Raw genomic sequence first — 25,576 nt, 5'->3', positions numbered from 1 at the left:
ATTACTGCATTTATCGTTTTGGTAGTTATAAACCTTAAATAATGTTCTAATTTTTAAAGAAAAAATGTGAAGATAACTTACTTTATCTAATTATGTACAAATTTATTTTATGTTTATAATAACTCATAAATTCAGTTATTTATTTTCAGCGTCAGCCGCAGCAATCGTTTTGAGTGATCAAGAAATTCTTTTAGCAGAGCTGGCAAATTTTTCTGTTGAGGTTGCAATGCGAGTCAATGTTTCAGCAATACTTTCAAAGAGTAGGTTTTCGCTCGGAATAGAACGGCTGAGAACAGTGGCTATACTCTGTCCGGCTGCAACAATTTTATCTCCAATTTTTGACATGCTAGCCATATATCGTCATCCACTTTGGATGACGAAAGCTTTCTACTAGTAGTTTTTCTCACCGGTTTTTTATATCGGTGATCCTGTAAATATTGTTAAATTTGATAAGAAAAAAGCAAAACGCACAGTAAAAAAAGTATCGCGACTTCTTAAATATACAAATAATTAAATTTTCTTAATTAAAGTTGAGACATAATTAGAGTAAGAAATCAAAATAAAATACCTTTGCTGAGAAACCCTTCTTGATAATTATGATTTGTTACTCGTTTATTTAATTTCTACGAACTAAATCCAAAATAAATTTCCTTAGCCAAGAAATTTTAAAAGAAAAAAACTAAAAGAAAAAAAGAACATTTTTTCATTTAAATATTTTATTTTCAGTTTAATGTGTTAAAAAGAATACAAAGTTTTTTAATATTATTTCACGCACCCTAAAAGCAATTTCGGTTTTTTTTTCTCTGAACATAAAAACTAAAGTTAACTTATATCTGTAAAATGTACCCTTTTTTAATAACGGGATTTTAGAACCAGTTTCATTTTACAGTATCAACAAAGGATCTGCAGTTGGTAAAGAACCTGCCAGATGAACTTCTGTTGTTGAAGTATCAGGCGGAGTCAATAACTGAGAAGACGGCGATGAAGAAAATGAAGCCATTAAAGTTATCCGTCGCAAAGGAATTTTTCTCTTTGTTTAAGTTTAATTCTTAAAAGTGGTAGTACCCTTTAAGAGGAAAAAAATTTAAAATTTGATATGATATGGAAACATGTATGTTTTTCTGAAGTCTTAGATTAAATCATTTAAAAAAATAACAAAACTAATTTTTTTTGCTCCCCTGCTTAATAAAAATATGCGCATAAATAAGCAAAATTTAGGCAAAAAAGTGGACCTTTTACGCAAAAAGTGAATTGCTAGAAAAACGCAATTTAAAAAAATGTTTAAGTTTTTTACGCAATAAAACCTACTAAAAACCACCACTGTAGTATGTAAAACCTTTTGCTTCATTATGTTGGTCAATAAAGCCTTTTTTAATAGCTCTGAGCTTTTTCCTCTTGTTTTTTGTGGCACCTGTACTTTTTATCTTATTCTGTTTAACGCGTTAATAATCTACATTTAGAGAACTTTTTGCTGTAAAGTATCCAGGCACAACATTACATTTTTCAAACACTGGTAGTAAACCCTGAACACCATTATTGAAGCTAATTACACCATGTAACAACATTTTTGTTTATGTTAATTTTTTAATGTTTCTTACATAATTTTTGTATGCTGATTTCAGTGGTACCATTGGTTTTTCTCTATCATCAAGATTTCCTGAGAAAAAGCATAAAGTATATTTCGGAGTTTTCGTATATGTGTAATGCAATTAAAACATTATATATATATGCTGATTTTAACTATATTCGTGTGTTTATTTTCAGTTTAACTAATTACAACTGTTACATGAAGTGGTGAATATGTCTAGTAGATCCTGCAAGCTTTGTCCTGACTCATTCTGTTATGTTTGTGGTTACTATATTAGTCCAACACAAGCTAAACATAAGATTGTCAGTGGTACAAAATTCTTTACTGCATATCATGCTTATTTTGGCATGGCTATGGGAGATCAGGACAAATCGTGGGCACCACACTACAGTTGTGGTAGCTGCAGATCAACTCTGGAAGGATGGCTGCGTGGAATCCGAAAGTCAATGCCCTTTGCGATTCCGAGAATATGGAGAGAACCGACGAACCATCATGATGACTGCTTTTTCTGCATTGTTGACATTTCAAAGTATAAAAAACCGAAAGATAGGCTGACTCTAGTTTATCCAATTACACCATCTTCTATTGGACCAGTTCCACACAGTGATGAATTGCCTGTTCCTACTCCACCTCAATCCGAAGAAGCAGCTGCATATCATTCTGAAGTAGACTCACCGGATGAACTCAATGATGACTGTGATTTCAGGGAACCGAATGATTCACCTCATTTCCCTATCCAACAAGAACTTGATGACTTAGTACGAGATTTAGGTCTCACTAAATCAAATGCAGAACTTCTGACATCACGTTTGAAAGAATGGAATTTATTAGATCCAAGCTGCAGAACCTCGAAATACCGAAAAAGACATGAAACATTCGCATACTTTTATGTAGTATCAGAATCACTGTGCTATTGTCATGACGTTCGTGGTCTTTTCAATGACATTGGCATTGTTCACAATCCTGAAGAGTGGAGATTATTCATTGACAGCTCAACAAGAAGTCTAAAGGCAGTTTTGCTCCATAACGGAAACCGATTTCCTTCGATTCCAGTAGCTCATTCCGTTCATCTAAAGGAAGACTATAAGAACGTGAAGTTGTTGCTTGAGAAAATCAACTAAGACAGTTACAAGTGGGATGTATGTGGAGACTTTAAGATGCTAGCATTTCTTCTCGGTCTGCAAGGAGGATACACAAAGTACTCGTGTTTTCTTTGTTTATGGGATAGCAGGGCTGCAAACCAGCACTTCACAAGACGTGAGTGGCCAGTGAGAGAACATTTACAGCCTGGTTCGCACAATGTTATTAATCAATCTCTGATACCTGTTGAAAAGATCTTACTACCACCCCTTCACATTAAACTTGGTCTTATCAAACAATTTGTCAAAGCATTAAACCCAGATAGTGCAGCATTCCAGCATATTCGGCAGATGTTTCCAAAGGTGTCAGATGCAAAAATTTCAGCAGGTATATTCGTTGGTCCACAGATTAAAGTTATGTTGGCATGTAAGGAGCTTGAGGACAAAATGTCTGCTGTTGAAAAAGAAGCATGGACTGCATTTAGACATGTTGTTCATAGCTTTTTAGGCAACAATAAGAGTGATAACTACAAAGAGATAGTGGAAAACTTAATTGTACGGTACGCAGATATGAAATGCAGAATGTCAATAAAGCTGCATTACCTGCATTCACACTTGGAATTTTTCAGACCAAATTTGGGTGATGTGAGTGAAGAGCACGGGGAACGTTTCCATCAGGATATTCTTGCAATGGAGAAAAGATACCAGGGCAGATGGGATGCAGCTATGATGGGTGACTACATCTGGTGTTTGATACGCGATGACGAGAAACTTCATAAAAGAAAACCTCGTTCTACTGTTCACTTTTAGTGTTTTTTGAGATTGTGAGAGACTGTTACAATACAATATAATGTAACATGATTGCAAAACGATTTATATTAATTATATGTTTAATTGATTTTTTTTTTTTTTACGACCAAACGATTGATGCAATAAAAAATCCAATGTCATATTTAGACTCAGCATACTCAAATTAATTAAGAAACATCAAAAAACTTTGATAAACAGAAATTTTTTTTTTTTTTGTTACATTGTGTTATTGTAGATGCCAAAGTAATCTCAAAAACTGTTCTTTCCACATGCACCCTTTTAGGTGGACGAGTTCAAACCATCCTATTTAGCGATTCATTTAAATTTTCAGTTTGGCCATGTAAACATTTCTTGAGCAATTCATCAGAGCCAAGATCTTTGGAAAAAAAATTGGCTTAATGAGCTCAATTAAAGCTTTTGGGATACACATTATTTGTAATTTTTCTGGTCTGAATGGTACTTAGACCATGAACTTGAACCTTTAAGGCAAAACTGGTGTTGTTGCTCTAAGTTGTCATGTTGTGAGCAGTGAAAAAGTACTGCGGCAGCAGCCCTTTTAATCTCATATACACAATCAATATCTTGGCGTATTGCTAATCCATAATATTTTTGAAGAGAATTTATCCATTTATCAGTTAATCTTCCTTTCCCACTGATGTATTTTCCATCTGATAATGTATAACCTTTGTAACAATCTCGCAACATTCGTAGTCTTGTCCCAACTCTATTCTGAACATGTCCAATGCACTCTGCTGGGTATGGATTTGCATCACATACTTGCATATAAGACTTAGTATCTCCATTTCCAATGTATGTTTAAGCGCCTACAGATTCCATATTTCCTGAGCTACCCTTATAGTTGATCATTGCAATTCTGTGTGATCTTCCAGTTCTGTGTGATTTTCCAGTTCTGTGTGATCTTTCAGTTCTCATAAGCCGGAATACCTTTTCTTTTTGACCATGCTTTGGGGGTAACAACTTTTTGCCTGGACAGCAGCATCAATAGACTTTCCATGAGATATTGCTGTAACTATACCATTTAGTGAGGAGTATCCTCTGCACTACCATGAACCATTTAAACTAACAGCAACATTGACAATTAATGATTAATCATAACTTTCACCAAGTTTTTCCCTACGTATGTCATCTTAGGCTTTTTTTGTACTTTCTCTAGAGGTTTCAATGTAAGCAAGATGAAGTTTGTTATTGCAACCATGTTTAGTCATACCAGGAGGCATATTCATTAAACGGCAAAAAGTATTAATTACAGTGCATCCTTGCCCCATTTCTTGAAAAGCTAACGCAGTTCGTAAGTTAATTTCTTTCATTTTTTTTACCTTTGACTACTTCATTTTTATTTTCTATTGATTTCGAAGTCAAAAAGTTTATCGTACAATCTAAACAAGAAATCGTCGCGTACAATATTGATTGATGAATAACATTCTGGGCATCTTCCAATTGTTTTCAACAATCTTGAAAATAAATTTGCGTTCATAATAATATTGCACTTTTTTCTATATAATCAACGTTTTCTACATCTAAAAGAGACCAGTTTATTTTTTTCCAGATGCCTATTCACTTTATTGCTTAGTAAATATGGAGAGAAAACAGTGTGTTGTAAAGCATCGGAGTTATTTGGATAATATTTTTCAAATTTATGAAACTTTCTTTTCTTTGCTCTTGTTTTAGCATATCTTTTTTTTTTTAAAACATTTATAAGACAACTAATCAAAAACATCCATCAATCGAAGAAATTTTATAAAAGAGTAATTACCTTTATCTTACAGAAACGAATATGAGGCTTCAATTTATGAATATTAGATCGAAAACTAACAAGATTTCATAAGGAACAATTTAGTCATTAGCGCACAAAAAAAAGTAAATAAATTGGACTTGTATTTTTCAAGATATAGCAGGAAATGTATCTCTAAGGGCCGTTGTTAAGGCAAATAACTTTTTAGTACCAAATATATTAAGAATAATTTATGTCTTTTGATATTTTTTTTTCGAATTTTTTTTTATTATTATCAGAATAGACATGATAAATTAATTAAAATTGTTAAAATTTAGATTTAAAAAAAAAGATTTAGCCTGTTTTTTGGGGTACTACCACCTTAAACATTTACAGTTTTTTTTTTTTTTTGAACAAAATTATAAAAACTTTACCATTTTTATATTGAACAAAAGAGGAAACAATAAATAAATATCAAAACAAGAATAGAGTAAAATGGAGTCAAATGAAATAGTTAAGAATCTTAATTAATTTTTTTTTAAGGGAAAAAGCGTTTTAACTTTTTTTTCTATATATAGTTGCAGAGAAATTTGAGCTGTATTTAAATATATACAAATCAAGTAAAAAAAGTTTTTAGTTTTTTTAGAAACCTTATTTAATTTAAAAAAAAAGAAGTTATTTGATTCTACCCTCATATTCTGGGAGAATGAAATACGCAAATCTGTGTAATTAAACAAAAGTTAAATAAAAAAAACAAAAAGCAACCAATAGTAACAATTTAAAAAACAACCAATAAAAACAATTAAAAAAACAACCAAATAAAAAAATCTTTTTTCTTGTGATAATGTTGAGTCGTAGCGAGGTGGTAGAGGTTGAGCTGAATTGCCACTTGTGCGGCACTTTTTTGGTGCAATAAAACTCAGCGCCTTTCACATATCGCTTTGGTATGCAAGTTTTTGTGTCAACGTGTTGAATGCGGAACATTTGTCTAGACCACTTAAGCACCAATCTCTGTACAGACGTTTTTTTGATTTTTCGGAGCAAGACGATTACCAGCAGCTTTGATGAAATTTCCAACTGTAAAGTGTATTTTTGAGCGGCTCTGAGTAATGAAATAGCAAGGGTTATTTGCTATTCGGTGTATGGTTTTTCTTTTTTCTTTGAGTGAAAGTTGTTTCGAGGAATGTTTTATGTTAGAATAGGTTTAATAATAATCATTTTAAAATTAAAAAAAAATATATAGAGAGATTGATTGGTCTCTTGAGATTTAATTAATAAAAGCCGCATTTAACAAGTGATCAAATCGCGTATTTCATTCAACACTCCGTTTTCGTTTTTTAATTTATAACTTTTTTCCCAAAATAACAAATTTAATTTTGAAGAAAGATCTTGACCAGCGTAAAACGTTTTACCAGTATATTTCTTAAGTTCAATGATATCAAATTTAATTTCCGAGAATTTTTAGTCAATTTTTCCAAAAAAAGAAAAAAAATGTCATTACGCATTCGAAAACTTAAAAAATTATAAAAAAACATTTTTTTTAAATTGAAATTTGATATCATCTTATTCAGCAAAAAATTCTCTACAATACGATCAAAAAGTATTTGCAAAAAGTTTATTCAAAAACTAATTCAATAACAAAAGAATAAGCATAGTCATAACTATTTCATTCTTCCCTGTTTTATCATATAACTTATTGCTCAATATTAGTTTCTACAAATAATGACTTTTATATTTGTGCTCTTTGTAAAAAGTATTTACCTTGACGTAGTCTTCTTTCTCGTCAGGCTGTGAAATATGTGTTTTGATATGTTCATTAAAACGCTTCACGTTAAGTATTTCAGCTACTTTTCATCTAAATTAATGACATAAAACAACTTCTTTAATAAAAAGCTAAAGTGAACTTGTTAACTTAAAGTGAAAGGTTAAGATATAGATCAAAAGGTTTTAAATGGCTGTTTTGTACATTTAGCGTTTGAAGATAATTCTTTACAGAATAACTTTACCTTAATTAACGGATTGTTCATTTTTTCTACGGGTTGCAGAACAAAGTACCCCGTTATCATATCAAAGTTAACTTCATCGTGATCTATTCTGTAATGCTTTTGTTGAGTGTCAATTCGTTCTGGAATTCCCTGAAACAAAGAACAGCAATTTTTATAAATCTGTATCAAAAGTTTTATAAAAATAGACCTAACCGTTGGATATAAAAATTGAATTTAAAAAAAAGTCCTTTGTTTCATTTGTAAGTACTCTTCCAATACCTGCTTTACTTAACAAGAAAGGTAAATGTAAGGGGGTAAAATTTCAAAATACGTACCAAAGTACCATGTAGGTAATTTGTGTCATTTTGTTGACTAATTCTTGATCAATCAAGTTCAGTTCTTCACCACTTCCCTTGCCTCCTCCACTCTTACATACACTAGAGGCAAAACGTGCTGCTTTTGTTTTGCTGTCTAACTTTTGATCTGATAATTTCTTTTTAAATTACTGAACAATTCCATCAGAACCAATGGCAGAAACATGATCAGCAATTTAGGACCATTTTCCATCTTTTGTTAGTTTTGAAACTCCTGAGAAAAAAAATCAATCATATACATTTACAAAACATGCATTACCTATTAAATGAAGAACCAATTAAATCTCATAATAAGATATTTAACCAGCAAATGGACTAAAATTTTTATTTAAATTGGTTATTTAAACCACCTGTACAAGCAATTCCACGACCGTCTTACAAAAAATGATAAAATTAAACCACTCCAATATAGATAATACTATATATCAGTAGAAAGCTCTACTTCTCCTCTTTTAGAAAATATATAACTTATTATAGTATGCCGCTATTATAAAAAATAACATGGGCTGAAACAGAAGGTAAAAGTAGGCGTTTTTGCAATAATTTAATTCATTTTTAGTCACCAAAGTTTAATTGAACCTATAAAAAATTCAAAAACTGTCTTGCTCATTGCAATAAGGTTTTTAGCTGCATTAATCATTCCTACTTATGATAAAAACATACTTATTGCCAGACGAATTCAGAATACCATTTGTTTTAATCAAATGCTATTACCACTATTGTCACGCTGTGACAATTAGGGTACCAATCGTTTTATTTCTTAGACAACCAGTAAAACTTAGGGTTTCAAAAATCCAGCGCAATCAGAACTCTATCTAGTACATCTAAAAAAATACTAACATGTTTAAAAAAATAATTAGCTCAAGTTATTTTTAGAATCTTTTTATGTCATGCCGTCAGTAACTCACTGGAAAAAAGTAACTCACTGGAAAAAACTTCGTAGGCGGCCATCAACCTCTCCGATCTCAATGACGACTTGTGAGTGATGCCTTTTCGACTTTCTTAACCACCAGCTCCTCCTTCAAAGCCTTCAAAGTTGTGTTTACGCAGTTGTTGATAATTTGGTGGTCTATGCACTTGAGGCGTTCATCAATAGCCACAGATTCCCTCATCCCTTTCAACATGTTGGCGGTGGCATCAACCGTCATGTACTTCGGAACGGTGTCTTCTAAAGCTTCTATGCCATAGATCATGATATCAAATTGAAAAGCAATGTTCTCGCCAGTATGGCGACCGACAACTTGTCTGTCGGCCGAGACGAACCTTTTCAAAACAAAGTTTCAGGTAAAATAGTGAGCCGTATGCTCCTGGTAGGAATCGAAGGCCTTGGTCATTCAGTGATCGGACGTGAAAGCCATCTCCTGGGCATCAGGCAGGTCAATCTTCAAGTGACAATCGACGTGCTCCTTGACATTCAGGTACAAAAACCTTGCGAGCCTTCTTCGAAATGTATGACCTTGATTTGACAACAGTGCTGGGATGAAGATCTTGGACAAACCTGTGAATAATAAATAGTTCTTAATTTTTTTATGCAATCAACAAAGATGTTAAGTGTTAGCGTCGAAGTTTAGTTGTTAACTTAATTGATGTTATTTAAAAAATTTCAGGTTTTTAACGCAATATTACTGAATAGTTTAAACAAACTCTCGGAAAGCAGGAGTCTTAACAAGGCTGAATGCAAGGTTAGGAACCGTCAAGAACTTTATGATGTTCATATTCATTCGCAGCTAAAGAGGGCCTTTTGGTTTGTACTAGGTCGACGACTTATCACGGCCAAAGAACTTGTCAACAGGAGTCGTCAGGGGCGTTTTCAAAAGCGGAAATCTTGTTCTTTCCAGTTTTAGCAAAAACTTCGGTATGGACTTGGCAAAGACCATGCTCTCCCTCTTGCAGCGATTTTTGACCTCGAACCTAAGGCAACATTTACATTTAGATCGAAATTCGATTAACTTCAAAAATAAGAAAACGAAATGTTGGCAGCAATTTTGATGTTTCTTAAATCTTAGGCATTCTGAAACTTAGAGGTACTTGATTTTTTAGGTACCGTGATTTTTGTAGTAATTGAGGAATTGAGTAGCATGGAAATTCCTCATCCCAGTCGTGGAGCCGTCAGGACTTCGTACATCAAGTTTACAGACATTGCAGCTAACAGTATCAGGATCATTTATTTCTGTGAAGTACTGCCACAATGCTTTGTCTCTTTTTTCATAGGTTCGCCCGCGCTTTTCAGGACACAACTTTGAATGCCTTTTTTCTTCTCTAGGAGTTTGTGAAAGAGTTGGACAATCGTGATTCTCGGTTGATGCAGCCTGACTTCCAGTTCCTGAAGGTCTAGGGCGAGGATTTGGCTCCATACCTTTGTTGGCTTGACATGTTTGGTCTTTTACGGACACACTTCTTTGCACCAAGTACTTAATAAGGAATTTATATTTCATTTTGAATTTTGAACGCAGTTTTTCTGTATATATGCTGGTGAAGTGTATGAAGTTTATGAGTCACATTCCCCAAACTTGAGCATTGGCAATCATTTTTTTCATGTTTTTGCTTTTAATTAGAAAATAAACAAAAATTCAAAACAATACTGGGCCTTTCATTGTTTTATTAAAGCTACGATATCGAAGAATCAATATTTTAAACTGCTATTAGGGTTTAAGTCAAAGTTTTATTAGGTTTTTTTTAATGTTAGATAAGTCAAACAACAATTATTTGAATTAAATTTCCATTAATTAAACAATCAATTAGTGCATAAGAGTTGATGCGTTTATGTTCTTATTTGTAATTAAAAACGATATAGTTTCTAAAATGCCAATTAAAAGTTAATTCAAAGATTAAAATCGTTGAAAATTTTTTTTCAATTTAAATAGTAACAAATCCCAATTCTAATTATTATTATTTCTTGCGAAAGTCGCGCAAAAGTTTCTGAAATCGAAATCGATGGGAAACGTTTGCTTGTATAAATCGGTGACCTGAAAAATTTTGAATACCGTGTCGTTTCGTTCAATGTCGATTAAATTTGATGAACGAAATATTTCTAACATGCGTACAGAAGATTTGAACAATAATAGCTTGCTTTCTCTTTTCTTCCAGCCACCTAAGTCGGAAATAAAATACAGATATTTTACCTTCAAGAAATTAATTGCTTTTTGTTAACATACAGATCAAACTTTAAGAATTATTCTTTAGACACCCTCTCCCCCCCCAACTCCCGATAACCCCCTACCCCCACCTCCCCTTGAACGCACTTTTCCGTTTTTATGAAACACATTTCCATTTTTTCCTCTAAAATAGTTATGAATAAGTTTTTGATCTATTTATTTTTTTGACTATTTCTCTTTCAATTAGATTCTTTGGATAAAAACCTAAATAAAAGGGCATCAATTTTACCAATCTCGTAATCAGTGATGTCTTTTGTTTTACCGATTTTATGAAGACCAGTTTGTTTGCAGTATAAGAAAGAATCAGATGTATTAATTTGAGAATTAGAACGATTGCAAATCTAGATTCAGAAATAAGAACCATTTGTTAGTAAGTTTAGAGTCAGAACCTATTGAGCCATCTAAGTTGATAGTAAGTGTAAAATACAATTTGGATATGGCTATGTTTGATGAAAAGGTTAATAATGCTCTGACAAGTGCTGCCTCTTTTCAAAGCTGCAATGTATGTTCAGCCAAACCAATACAGATGAATATAGAAGAGTTAAGTCTTTTTGTGGATATGCAAAACAAAATTTTGGAATAACTATTGATGGTAGCACGGCCAGAAGTGCCTTTGAGCAATCGAATACTTTCTCTGAGATAACTGGTGTATATATGTTGAAATCGCTTTTGACTTAAAACAGTTTTAATAATTGTTTGTTTAGATTATAATTTAGATTCAAGCTCTTTCCAATAATACTGAAATGATTCACCAAATAAATTCCTTTCTGAATATTATCAGTGTGTTATTCTTCCAAGTGTTCATAAACCTTTAGGATATGGTTTACAGATTGCCATTTCATATGATAATTTAACTATCATCTTATGATTAGGAGTGACCCAGTGGTATCGAGCATTCAATTAACCAACCATAAATGTAAAAAAGGGGAAACTGCTCTCAGAAGAAGTTCTTTTTCTTCTTAAACAGTCCTAATTTTTTTTGCGAAACTTTTATAATTGTTAAAAATTTTATAATTACAATTTATAATTAAAATTTTATAAAGTGAAATTTTTAAATAGTAATAATTATACACTTCGCGTCAAAGTATTAAGATCACTTCATAAAAATTTATAATTTCTTTTTTACACAATTATTCAAATTCTTATTTTAAGTACATTATTCTAATAAATAATAGCTTATATAGTTTAAAGTGTTATTTAAACAACTTGTTTTAATTGCTATATCAATTTCTTCGGATTCTTTTAGATGCATTTCATAAAATGTTTACCTTTTCATAAACATTTTTACCTTTGTAATTCATTAATATCTATCGATATCGCTTTTGATAAGCTCAAATTTACGAAATTTAAAATCAAGAAAAGTAGCTGCTAAGAAAAAATCATTAGCAAAAATGTATTTAAAACGCCCTTTTAAGAGACCTTAACAATTCCTTTAGAAAAGTTTTAACTAGTTCTGTAAAAATGGGTTGCGATTCAAGTATTCCATTTAGTAGAGAATACAATGTTAGAAACAGAAATATTACTGTAACATATTTCTTTCCACTAAAAAGTTTTGTTAGCTCTTTAATTGGGTGTAACAAGTCACATAAATCCTCCATCACCTTAAATTCATTTTTATTTTGATATTCGATGCTTATAATATCCAACGAGTCTTTTATATTTTGGTATTCGATGCTTATAATATCCAACGCAGTTTTATTAGTTAATATAGATTCAGTTATGGCTATTCCAGCGAATTGCTATATCCTGTACTAACTTTATTTTAGTTTCATATCGAAGTGTTTCTTGAACTTCTCTTAACTTTTTTTGTAACACCTCCGAATAATTATATAAACCAACGACGTGCCTGCAGGATGAAATTACCTTGGCGATTTCCAATTTGCCTTCGTTAATTTTTTCAATTTCTTTAACTTCACTTTTCGTAATATCTTTATTAATTAACTTTCCATTACTGTCGTAATCTTTTACTTCGTAACGCTTTGACCCATTTTTTATTTTTTTTACTTTTATATCTCTCGCGTTTAGAAGATCGTTAACCACAAGATTCAAACGATGACCAGCACATGGAATCTCAAGCACATGGAACAATATAATCAAATTTAATTACTGCAGAGAAAATGCTTGCACCTGATTCAGTAAATAGTGCAAAAATCTTGTTACTGATTGACCATTCACTGACGATATCGTTTGACGTATTAAATAAATATTCAGCTGTTTTCACTTTAGACATAAACCTAAGATCCAGGTTTCGGTCAACCAGAATAATTTTTTTTCATTAACATGACAAGTAACATTAAGGTAGCTGTTTTCACTCAATAATGACCAACAAGCACAAGTAATTGTAATGAAATCGTCCGTAATTGATGGAATTTATTTCTTGCTCACCGTATTTATGCATGGCATTTTGTAGCTTTTGTTTAACTCACTAACTAAATTTACAAAATCTGGATGACATACTATCGAAATCGGCCGATCAGTACCAACAATAAAGTTCACCACTAACTTGTTGAATTCACCACTAACTTGTTGAATTCACCACTAACTTGTTGAATTCACCACTAACTTGTTGAATTCACCACTAACTTGTTGAATTCACCACTAACTTGTTGAATTCACCACTAACTTGTTGAATTCACCACTAACTTGTTGAATTCACCACTAACTTGTTGAATTCACCACTAACTTGTTGAATTCACCAATAACTTGTTCATCTTTTAGAAAATTTTTGAATTAATGCAATGATCAATTGATAAATGGGATTGTATTGAACTGGTCGAATTGTTGTAAGGTAGAATCTTATAACATATGCTGCATTTTGTTTGATTCTTTTGGTCTATTTGGAAATATGTCCAAACGAAGCTTCGTTTTCTTATTCATTTCTTATTAATAATAACGGACTTATTTGTTTTTGACATGTTTATTCAAACTAAAAAGCAAGTAGCTTTTTACTCGTACGCATACAACAAATATTAATAAATTAGTAACTTATATTATTAGAAAATTTGTAACACAATTTACTTCACTTAGGTTACCGATCGATTAAGAAGATTATTATAACTTTAATAACATTTTAGAGTTATGTAACAAAAAGATTGCTAAGGTATAAATATAATCGTTTGAAATCGTTGTAAATCTCATCTAAATAACCACTAGAGAGAAATAAGTTGTTTTTGTTGCAACAATGATTTCATATTCGTGCGTTAGAGGCTTTAAGGGAATTGCATATTATAACTTTTAAATATCATAATTATATAATGTAAGAAAAGCGCACGAACTTTTATGTAAATTCTAAATCTAAAGTTTAAGCTTATGTTATGGAAATTTAAAATTAAAAAGTGTTTAAACTGTTGTAAAGGATAAAGTGTTGTAATGTGTTGTTATGTGTTGTTATTAAGTGTTGTTAAAGTGTTGTTATCGACTTCGATTAAATCATCTAAAAGTTGACAAGTCGAAAGTCGAAATTAGTCGACTTTGAAAAATCTTTGGATTTTCTACTAATCGACTAAAAGTCGATTTAGTCGAATAATAGCACTTATACATCTATTTCTAATATCTTTTTATTTGATTGAACATTATAAATCTTTTTAATTTTATTTTGTTAAAAAAAGCAAATATGATTGTTGAATAGAACGTAGTTTTTCAGAGCCGGAATAAAATATTAACCCCCTTCCTTTCATATGAAATTAAAATATAGTATCTCCCTCCATCCCAACAACCTCTCTCCTAATCCGGCATTAAGTTTTTTGTTTACTCTCTTGAAGTTCTATAAAGGGTTCGAAGATTTCAGCAACTTCCAAAAAATTACTTTTAATTACCGCTACCGGTATCTGCGGTAACTTGAGAACAACTAAAGGTAACTCAAGAGAAACTTTTAATATATTGAAAGTAGGTTCATAACGTCTTCCGGTAATTATGTATGGTAACTAGAATTAAATTCCGCGTTACCAATGCGTAATATTAACAGTAAGTAAGTTGCCGAATCTAAGTTCTAACATAATATCTAAAAAATAATATACAAACAACCAGGCCTGGGTGTGTGTTTGTACAAATAATATTACTTTCATCTTACACTATTTTTGTTTGCTTTTTCTCTATTTTTACTATATTAACATACTTTTATTTCTTTAGTATTTTTATAAATAATAAATAATCAAAACAACGAATTTCATCTTTCCATATCCCACTTAATTTAAATCCAGAATATTGTTAGTTAGCTTCTGTATTTCAGGTTTTACGACTGATCATTTAACGAGGGCTCGCCTAAAAAGGTTTTTCCGCATGCTTTTTGGCATCTGCCCTTTTATGGTCTAAAGACTTTTCTTGACTGCCCTGCTTTATTAAACAACTTTGTAACATAATAGTTAATAAACTTAAAAAACTTTATCGTTATGTGTTGTTTTTTTTTTTTTTGCAATATTTCCATTCAATGCCGATCCGATATTCAGTGCCGCTCTGTTCCGTTCTTTAACTAGGGCTCTAAGGATAATTATATCGTGAGACCCTTCATATCTAAATAGTATATTTCAAAACTTTTATTTACTTTTATTTTACTATTTTTAGACTTATATTTATTTTATATTTATCAAGAAATCAAAGGGACTTTTTCACAATATTAAATAATTAGGACCTAGCAAAATTTATCCTGCGTGGAGTTCATATTATTTTATTTCATTAATATCTAAGTTATATAATTTGAAAATATATAAAAGAAACATAAATTACTTTATTTCTTTTATTAATTCCCCCACCCTGTAGCCTCCCCCCCCCCCTCCTAATAATTCTAAAAGTCGACTTAGTCGATTTCAAAAAAGTGCTAGTCGTTCAAAATATAATTTCAAAATATAATTTCAAAATATAATTTCAAAATATAATTTCAAAATATAATTTCAAAATATAATTTCAAAATATAATTTCAAAATATAATTTCAAAATATCATTTCAAAATATCATTTCAAAATATCATTTCAAAATATCATTTCAAAATATCATTTCAAAATATCATTTCAAAATATCATTTCAAAATATCATTTCAAAATATCATTTCAAAATATCATTTCAAAATATCATTTCAAAATATCATTTCAAAATATCATTTCAAAATATCATTTCAAAATATCATTTCAAAATATCATTTCAAAATATCATTTCAAAATATCATTTCAAAATATCATTTCAAAATATCATTTCAAAATATCATTTCAAAATATCATTTCAAAATATCATTTCAAAATATCATTTCAAAATATCATTTCAAAATATCATTTCAAAATATCATTTCAAAATATAATTTCAAAATATAATTTCAAAATATAATTTCCCTCTGTCTTATCCTGAGGGTTCTAATCTCTGTAAAAGAACCTTTGGGGTTCTAATCCCTGCAAAAATATTTCGAAGGAAATTTTAGAATTTCTAAAGTAAAAAATGGTTTCGGTAATATTTTCAGAATTTCGAAATCACAAAAATATTTCGAAGCATATTTTAGAATTTCGAAGGTAAAAAATTGTTTCGGTAATATTTTTAGAATTTCAAAATGGCAAGAAATTTCGAAACAAATTTGACAATTTCGAAAGTGAAAAAATGTTTTGGTAATATTTTCAGAAATTCAAAATCAAAATAGTATTTAGAAGCAAATTTGACTATTTCGAAATGAAAAAAATCGTTTCGATGCAAATAATGAATTAGTTTTAAATTATTTCGAACTTACCGAAACAAAAATAGAGTTTCGAAAACTTTTTCTTTTTTATCGAAAATTCAACTTTTGCTTCCGTGAACAACCTTAACATATACGTAATAATTTTGATTTATCAAATTTACTAGAACATGCCCTCTTGGTGAATTAACTCATAAGTCTAATCATTGTGGGGCTCCTATCATTCGTTCGGAGTGCGTTATCTTTTGTTGCATTCCTGAGAATCATTTCGAACTTGAATTGCATCTTCCTTATATCTTCTTTGACTGTTTTCAACTTCATTTTTTGGTAAATCAAGACCATCGTTATATGAGTCATTTATGTTATGAGAGTCTGGAAAACGGCGACGCAAGTGTATATATGTCGTGGGAATACCCTATTTGCGGTTTTGACGTCAAACAACCAGGTATTTTGCTTTCGTACTTTGTTTCTTGAGCAGGTACTTTGTTTCTTGAGCAGGTTTTATCCAGACATTGTCACCTTCCTTAAATATGTTGTCTACTTCATATTTTTCGGCTTTCTTACGTGTATCGACACCTGGGATAAATGACGTTGGTTTTCGCTTCAATTGCTGCAATGAACTTTCACTACAGTTTGATGATATCGTCTCATTGTATAGTAATATTGCAGACTAAACGACTAAAGCGACTAAACAAGGTGAGCGGGCGACTGTTCTTTTAATTGCTCTATGTATGCGTTCAACGATAACATTGCCTAGCGCTAGATGGGCTGCTCGATGTTCTAAATCAATGTCCCATTCGTCAGCAAACCTTGTTAGCATGTGTAAACGAAATTCATTGTCCATTAGAAGGCAAACTGGCGGTCTAAATAAGGAGAATATTTCTTCCAGCTTTCCGATAATATCAGCCGCTGTTTTGGTTATCAGTTTACGCCACACCGTTTACCGTGATGGGCCGCAGTCAATCATTGTAGTACAGTTCTGCACCTACATGCGTTACATCGAAGGCAACCTGGTTCCAATTCTGCTTTACACTCAACTGACCATGCTTCTTTTTTACGGAATAAGGATCGATGGATTTGCACTGGTTATAACTTGCAGTTATTGCTGAAACCTCCTCACGTGATACATTCTGGTTGTTTCGTAAACAAAGTTGCAATGTTCGATTGACACCAAAATGACCAATTGAATGATTTTTACATATGTCTTGCTGTTGAATTAATCCGGTTTTACACGCTATTCTACACCATTTTTGAGAGATTCGTGAAAGTCTATTGGCCAAATTTAGTTCAGATAGAATCCATTGTACAATAATCTTAATATCTTTTGCCATTTCTTTTATCGTATTCAGCCGTCTTTGGACTATCATTCAAGAAATTCCTCGACTCTTTACGCGATATTCTTCTTTTAAAACTGCGTTTAACAATCCCACGGTGCTCTTGCTATCGCTGTATACTGTGAGTTCTTTTATATCCCATTTACTGGCTAAATTTGGCCCTCGAAGTATCGAATCTAGTTCACTTATATTAGCATGATGCGTATCACTCGTCGGTCGTAGCCATGCCGCATCTTCAACAACTACTCCTCCAATTTCAAGAACTGCACCAAGTCCTTTGGATGATGCATCGCAGTAAAGCTCAGCTTTTCCATTCACTGGTACCAGCTATTTCCCACCAACCTAGACCTCTTTTTCCAAATGGTGAAACAATTCGTTTGTTTTTTCTTTGCAATCTTCAGAAACATACTCATTCCATAGAATATTTCCAGCTAATCGTTTGATGTACGAAGCTTATATACGCAAACTTCCTGCCACCAGGTAATGTCTAACAAGTTTACCTAAATTGCTAAAAAGCCGTGACCGTGTGATTGCATTAGAAGATTCGAATCGTACTATATTGTCCCGCTTCCTTGTCAGTTCCCCGTTTTTATTTCGTTCGACTTTCAATCCTAAAACACGTCTTTTTTCTAGATCTTCTGGAGGTTTAAACTGCAACCCAAATTTATCAAGAAGCTTCGCTACATTTTCAGCTGTTTCCACGCTTTCATTGACAATTATATCATCAATGTAATTATCACATGCTTTTTCACGGAAGAGCTTATATTGAGTAGGTGGCAAAGAATTGTAGTTATTATTGTTGGAACCACGTTGATGCCAAAACATATTCTGGTGAAACAATACCGTTTCCCATTTATGATCACAGTTTAACATGGCCGCAGTTTTTTTTTTTTGTGAATTTGAAGGTAGGCTTTCTTAAGATTCTATTCTAACGACGCAGTTTCTCTTGACAAACGTCGACATTTGCTGTATGACAATTTAAAAACTTGTTGAGCACTCGGAAGTCTCCCACTGGGCGCATCATTCTACCTTTATTTTCTTGTACAACACATATGAGCGATATCAATACTTAAGGTGGTCCTAATGCTTGCTCGTTATGCGGTACAAGAATGCCAAAGTTGATCCATTCATTTAGTTCTTTTCGGTAACTACGTTCATTCTCTTCGCGTATCTTGAATTCGCAGATCGTAATATTAATTGCGGGCTCTTTATTCCAGTTCCACGATCCCGTCCATTTTTTTCCGTCAAACTTTACCGTAAAGTGCTGATGTTTTATTTCGTTCTCTTCGTTTATTTCGTTCTCTTCGTTTATTTCGTTCTCTTCGTTTATTTCGTTCTCTTCGTTTATTTCGTTCTCTTCGTTTATTTTGTTCTCTTCGTTTATTTCGTTCTCTTCGTTTATTTCGTTCTCTTTGTTTATTTCGTTCTCTTCGTTTATTTCGTTCTCTTCGTTTATTTTGTTCTCTTCGTTTATTTCGTTCTCTTCGTTTATTTCGTTCTCTTCGTTTATTTCGTCCTCTTCGTTTATTTCGTTCTCTTCGTTTATTTCGTTCTCTTCGTTTATTTCGTTCTCTTCGTTTATTTCGTTCTCTTTGTTTATTTCGTTCTTCTTACTTCCTATATCATTTGCACTTCATTTTGCCAACAAATCTTCAGCCAACATCGCTATCTTGCTGTACTTGCTTTTCCAAAAGAGCAGGCCGTTACTTCGCAGCGCAACATCACCACTTATGTCTGCCAAATACCTTGACAGCTGACTTGCAACAGTGACATTGTCTTGGTTACTAATTTGTCCTTCTTTTAAAAAGATTTTATTTGACAAGAACTTTAAGCGCTTTATGACAACAGATTCACATTCAGATCCATTCAACTCAGCAGCAGCTTATAAATCTGGCTCTACTCCACTAACACTTGTTTTATACGTTTTTGCTGCATGGAGCAAATTGCCCGTTTCCGGTGTAAAATAAAGACAGCAACGGTTGAATCTAACAAACATTCAATAGGCGTAAGAGGATTAAACGTATCTGAGTCCGGTTTCAGAACTGATTGAAACAATCGTAGATCACCAAGAAGATTCACTGTCATAGACTTGTTGGTAGGATGTTCTTGTAGATGGCATTCCAAGTTGAATATAGGTGTAGAACCTGTGAAAGATATTGGGCATCTGAAGTATATCTGTTATGAAAATTTTTTTTTGTCAACTGACTAAGGAAGATCGACTCAACACCTTTTTTAAAACTTGTTTATATATATATTATTATTAAGAAAACAGCGTTATTTATACTAAATCTGACATAATTGGCAATTATTCGTAACTAAAAAGGCGACAATAATTACCAACTTGATACCATATATTAGTTACTGTAGTAAAACTAGACGTCATCGCGTGGTTAAATGTTTATGACACTCTCCAACAATTTGTAGAGAGAATATCTACCACTGTGAACTAAAGAGACTGCTAGATTTTATGTCGTGTCACTCAACCAAAACCTTTATTATCAGTTTAGTATTAGTTTATATTGATCATTAAAAATGTTTTTTAAATCAAAATCGCGTGTTAACAAGTTAAAAATGATAATCAAAAGCTTTGAATAAATTCTTAAAAAAGTTACTAAAAAATCGGTAAAAAAAAGTCGTCGTAATGACGACATAAAGTGTGTGTAGTGAAAAGAGTAAGTCTAATGCAAGAATAAAAAAAAACGGATGTGTTCTATCAAGTGATACAAATATATTTAACATAACATACTTATTTAAGAATCAGATACTGTAAAACTGATTTAAAAAAAAAATCAAAAAAAGTTTAAAATAACTTTTTCTAAAGATTGCATTTTAAGTTACATTTTTTTCAAAATTAGATACTTTTTAATAAAATCATGTCATTTGAAACTAGACACCCGTGTTATTTTTTCAATTTAATTAATATTTTTAATCATTAGCTATTAGCAGCCATTTTCATTTAATGAATTTTATTTAATAAATGAAAAAAATTTTAAATTTTATTTAATAAATGAAAATAATATTAAATTTTATTTAATAAATAAAAAAAAATATTAAATTTTATTCAATAAATGAAAAAAATTTTAAAGTTTATTTAATAAATGAAAAAAATATTAAATTTTATTTAATAAATGAAAAAAATATTAAATTTTATTTAATTATTATGTTAATAAGGTTGAGCTTTGACATAAAGCGGAGCTGACCAAATGAATATGGTCAACTATGACAGCTGAACTGTATATAAAGTTTCGTATTGTTTTTTTTGTTATAGGCATCGTTACTGTTTTTAAACGAATTAGTAGTTTTTGCTCCAAATATTAACCACTCTATTTAATAAAAAGTATTCTGTTTGACGACAGTTATTTGTAAGCTGCTTGATTATTCGCTCCTTATTTCTTCTAACTGCACTTGCTGGCCCAAGACAATCACCAGATTGAGACTTGTTTGGAGGGTGGATCCAGGAAGTAGTATTAAGACCAATGCTTTCCTTAAAATATTAAATTGCATCTGCTCGTATGCTGAGTGCTTTGACTGATTCGATATTGAGTATGGCTAGTCTATCTTCATATTTTTTTCCCCTTAATGAATGGCATAATTTAGTGACTCTTCTTTGTACACGTTCGATAACCTTTTCATCAACTTTGTTGATTGGAGCCCAAGTAGGTTTTCCATACTCAAGGTGAGGTCTCACAAATGTGGTATAAAGTGCTTTAAACATTGAAGGGTTCCAGTATCTAAACGTCTGCTTGAGTGAAGCTAGTGCTGCACAAGCTTTAACTGCTGCATATTTTGATTAGGCTGACCATTTTAGATCGCTAGTTGTTAAAATTCCAAGATCTCTCTCTTCTCGGCTGTTATCTTGATTTTGTATACTAAATTTGTGGTCATAGATTATTATTTTGGACGATTTTTTATTGTTAATACTTTGCATTTGCTAGCATTAAACTCCATTTCCCAATTATATGCCCATTTAGCCACAGCATCAACATCTGTCTGCAGCTGTTCAATGTCAAATTGTTTTTTTATTATATTTATTAGTTTGCTATCATCAGCAAAGAGCTTAAGTGAGCATTTGACAACATCTGGCATGTCATTTATGTACATTATAAATAGTAAAGTACCTAGAACAGATCCTTGTAGCACACCACTCTGAACCTTTATCGACTCAGAGTCGTTTTCCTCAATAAGAACTCTTTGTTTTCTGTCCATAAGAAATGATTTTAGCCATCTCAGTAGTTTACCTTTGAAACCATATGCCTCTAAATTTATAACAAACGCTTCATGACAGACTTTATCGAAGGCTTTCGCAAAATCTTAATATAATTAGCACAGAAACGTTTAACGTTTAATGTTTAACGTCGTTTCGTCATTAGTTACTAGGCTTTGAAAATTCGCGTTCTCTCAATGCACGCGGCCATTAGAGAAAGATCTCTTGAGCGAGTTGAAACTTTTTTCCTTTTGGAATTTAATTATTAGTTTAGATAGGTTACCTAAAGAATCATATTAAGATAAATGATAATCGTTAAGATCATATTATAATTGAAGTAAGTATGTAAAATAGTTAAATATACATTTTTATTAGCTAAAGTAGAAAGGATTTAAAGTTTTATCAGAAAAAGTAGAAAGGATTTTAATCTTTTAAATCGTTTGTATTTTGTTTGTTTTAGCTTTTCTTTTAGCAGTTTTATTTTTGTTATTTTATTTTTTAGAAGGAAAATAAGGGTATGGATGTCATTTAAAGTCATACTAATGCTATTTCCATAAAATGGTTATTACTACTTTGGGCGGACATGTAATCGGCGCACCCCCCCCCCCCCCCTAAATTCGGTAAAACCGACAGTTTACGAGTCTGCTGGTTTGGTGCATTTTACAGAATCGGAATTCGAACGGTATTGGGTTTCGAACGGTACGAAAAAATTCATAAATAAACAGTTTACTTTTGCTTTGTTTAAAGGTTTTTTAAGCTAAGTTTTTGATTTTTTTGTTTAACTTAAATAATAAAGATAAACAAAGCTTTTTTAAGCTTTAACTTTTTGTATTAATTTTGTTATCAGATAAATAGATTCATCAAGTTTACTTTTCATTTAGGATAAACATATCTGGAGATGTTGCAAATGTACGGAAGAAAAAACTCATAAATAAACAGTTTCATTTTTCAACTAAATTTTATACAGAAAAAACTTTTTATAAACTCTAATAAAGCAAAATAAACTGAAAATATTTTTATTTTATTTCATTAGAGAGGATACTTGTCATGTATATGTTGCAAATAAAGAGTAAAGTTTTGCCAAAGATTCTCAGACTTGAAAGCAAAATACTCCCTGTATATAGCTTCATCAAGTCGACTCCACTTTAAATCACCTTGTGATCCGCAAACAAACTTCAATCTTCTCTTTATTCGACTCCAAAAGGCCTCAACATGGTTTGATGTTGCTTGGGTTACAGGATCAACAAAGTTAGTTGTGTGGTTTACTGTCAGATGGTTATAGCCCATGTTTTTCAAATTATTGTAGGCAGCCCATTGATCTGAATGAATGGTAGAACCAACAGCCACCCATCTTTGAATTAAGGGAATCAATGATGCAGCAGATCGATCCTCTACATGGGTTAAATATCCTTTTTTATTTGTTACATCATACGCTCCAAATACCCAATGTTGTTCAACAACATGCCCTACATTGTTCTTTCTTTTAAACATCAATGTCTCATCTATTTCAACAACATGGCCAGGGCCACCTAACTGATTCATATTAGCAACATCAATTAATTTAAAGGAACAGATGTCCCTGAAATACTGGTACCACTGAATTGATGTATTGCTGCAAACACCAACTATATCACTGGCTGTTGTAACAGGGACCTCTGCAACCCATAAGAACATAAGTTGTAGAATATCGCTAATACTAAGTGAAGAAGAACTTTGAAAAAAACCATTTCTTATTGTTTTTGTCCTTTTACATTTGCAACATCTCCAGATATGTTTATCCTAAATGAAAAGTAAACTTGATGAATCTATTTATCTGATAACAAAATTAATACAAAAAGTTAAAGCTTAAAAAAGCTTTGTTTATCTTTATTATTTCAGTTAAACAACAAAATCAAAAACTTAGCTTAAAAAACCTTTAAACAAAGCAAAAGTAAACAATAACAACACTCATTAACTAAAAGTTTAAGACTTTTCGAAAATATTTACTTGACAGCGATTATACTTTTGAACATTCATAGCATGTCCACATTCACAATAGTTCTGAGAATCCATTATTCTATGGTGCTGTAGAAATCTTATTAAATTTTCATCATTAATTAGTTCAATAAAATGTGTCAGAGGAGACATCTTCAAAGGTTTGAGAAGTTAAGTTTGAGTGAAATATTAAAACGTGATTAAGCAAAAGTAAACTGTTTATTTATGAATTTTTTCGTACCGTTCGAAACCCAATACCGTTCGAATTTCGATTCTGTAAAATGCACCAAACCAGCAGACTCGTAAACTGTCGGTTTTACCGAATTTAGGGGGGGGTGCGCCGATTACATGTCCGCCCTACTTTGAAATTATTACTACTTTGAAATTATTACTACTTTGAAATTTCTGTGATGCTATTAACTATTATTGTTCTTTTTTAGAAAATTTAGAAAATAAATTAAAATTTTGTGCCGACACTGACATGGCATGTCACATGTTATAGTATGTAAAGGTTAAATTTTGTTAAGAGGATTACAGTTCTTATGAAAAAAAAAAAAAGAAGGTAAAGAGTATTGTTTGTAAATATATATTTTGTATCTTTTTAAATTTTCTGGCATCATTTTTAAATTTTTTTATTTGCACACTTATAGCTGTTTTATCAATGTGTTTTTATAAAAATGTTAAGTGTTTTTTTATTGTTTGTGTATGTGTTGATAAGTGTTATATGATTGTTTTAAAAATGTGTTTAAATATGTATATGACGTATATATATTTAACCTTATATACATATTTAAACACATTTATTGTGTTTATAGTTGGTACATATGTTTATATTATGTTGTTTCCGTGTTTTCAAAGTGCTGTGACTTGGTAAACGTGTAGAGCAAGATTTGTCAACTTTGCCAGCCAAGTGATGTACTTTGAACAGAGGGTTACACAATAGTTTTTAGTGTCAAACTGTTACTGCTTTAGGTCTTGCTGTTTTCAAGCCTTTATTATTAAAGATTAAGATTATTCTAAAAATACATAATAATGTATTTTAATAACATTTTGCATAATGTTGTTACTTATGTTTTGTTATATATGAATATTATCTTACTTAAGTTATATTATATACATATATTAACTTATGGTGTGTGTTGTTGCTGTGATGTTTTGTTATATATGAATATTATCTTACTTAAGTTATATTATATACATATATTAACTTATGGTGTGTGTTGTTGCTGTGATGTTTTTTTGTTATCTTTTGAGTTAATAGACATTTAGCTTAACTTAATATTTGTGTCTGTTATTAAAAATGTTAAATAGGTAATTTTGTTAAAAATCACTGCTTTTAATCATTTACTAAAAGCCAATACAAATTATTTTGCTATATAAACAATTTCTTTTATCTCAATCTGATTTTTTGTCTTTAGCGCTGTTTACTACTGATTTTGCTATAAATATTTTGGAATCATGATGTTCCAGCATAAATTGCTATAATCGCTATCAGTCTCCCCTCACAAAATGAAGTTGCAGTTGTATTTGTTGGTGTACTACCTGTTTCCAGGGAAGATGTTATTTACCCAAGAGGTCATCCTCTTAAAACTCTATCAAGTTTGTCTGCCAACTTAGATCCTATTGTTTATCCTCTATTTTTTCCAAGGGGTGATGCTGGTTGGCATAATCAATTGGTTCACAACCCTGAA

At 31.4% G+C, this 25,576-nt stretch overlaps 1 protein-coding gene across 1 annotated transcript; it reads right to left on the bottom strand.

Annotated features, from left to right (window-relative positions):
- Window positions 1-22,766: 22,766 nt before the first annotated feature.
- On the bottom strand, window positions 22,767-24,140 carry LOC149885758 (uncharacterized). The gene is made up of 2 exons (XM_090092420.1): window positions 23,898-24,140; window positions 22,767-23,690 (listed from the first exon to the last, which is right to left on the bottom strand). The coding sequence occupies exons 1-2, from the start codon at window positions 24,036-24,038 to the stop codon at window positions 22,941-22,943; spliced, it is 891 nt and encodes a 296-aa protein (XP_089948546.1). The 5' UTR covers window positions 24,039-24,140; the 3' UTR covers window positions 22,767-22,940.
- Window positions 24,141-25,576: the final 1,436 nt, after the last annotated feature.

The sequence above is a fragment of the Hydra viridissima genome, unplaced genomic scaffold, assembly GCF_058129835.1.
Source record: "Hydra viridissima isolate aposymbiotic clone 2 unplaced genomic scaffold, HvirCarnegie_v1 scaffold_7, whole genome shotgun sequence".
Classification (NCBI taxonomy): Eukaryota; Metazoa; Cnidaria; class Hydrozoa; order Anthoathecata; family Hydridae; genus Hydra; species Hydra viridissima.
This window is presented reverse-complemented; position numbering and strand designations above follow the sequence as displayed.

Excerpts from the sequence above, each read along its gene's own strand:
- LOC149885758 (XM_090092420.1), bottom strand. The coding sequence starts at position 24,038 with ATGTCTCCTCTGACACATTTTATTGAACTAATTAATGATGAAAATTTA. Across the intron at positions 23,691-23,897 it reads AAAAGTATAATCGCTGTCAA|GATAAACATATCTGGAGATG; the intron begins GTAAATATTTTC and ends CTTTTCATTTAG.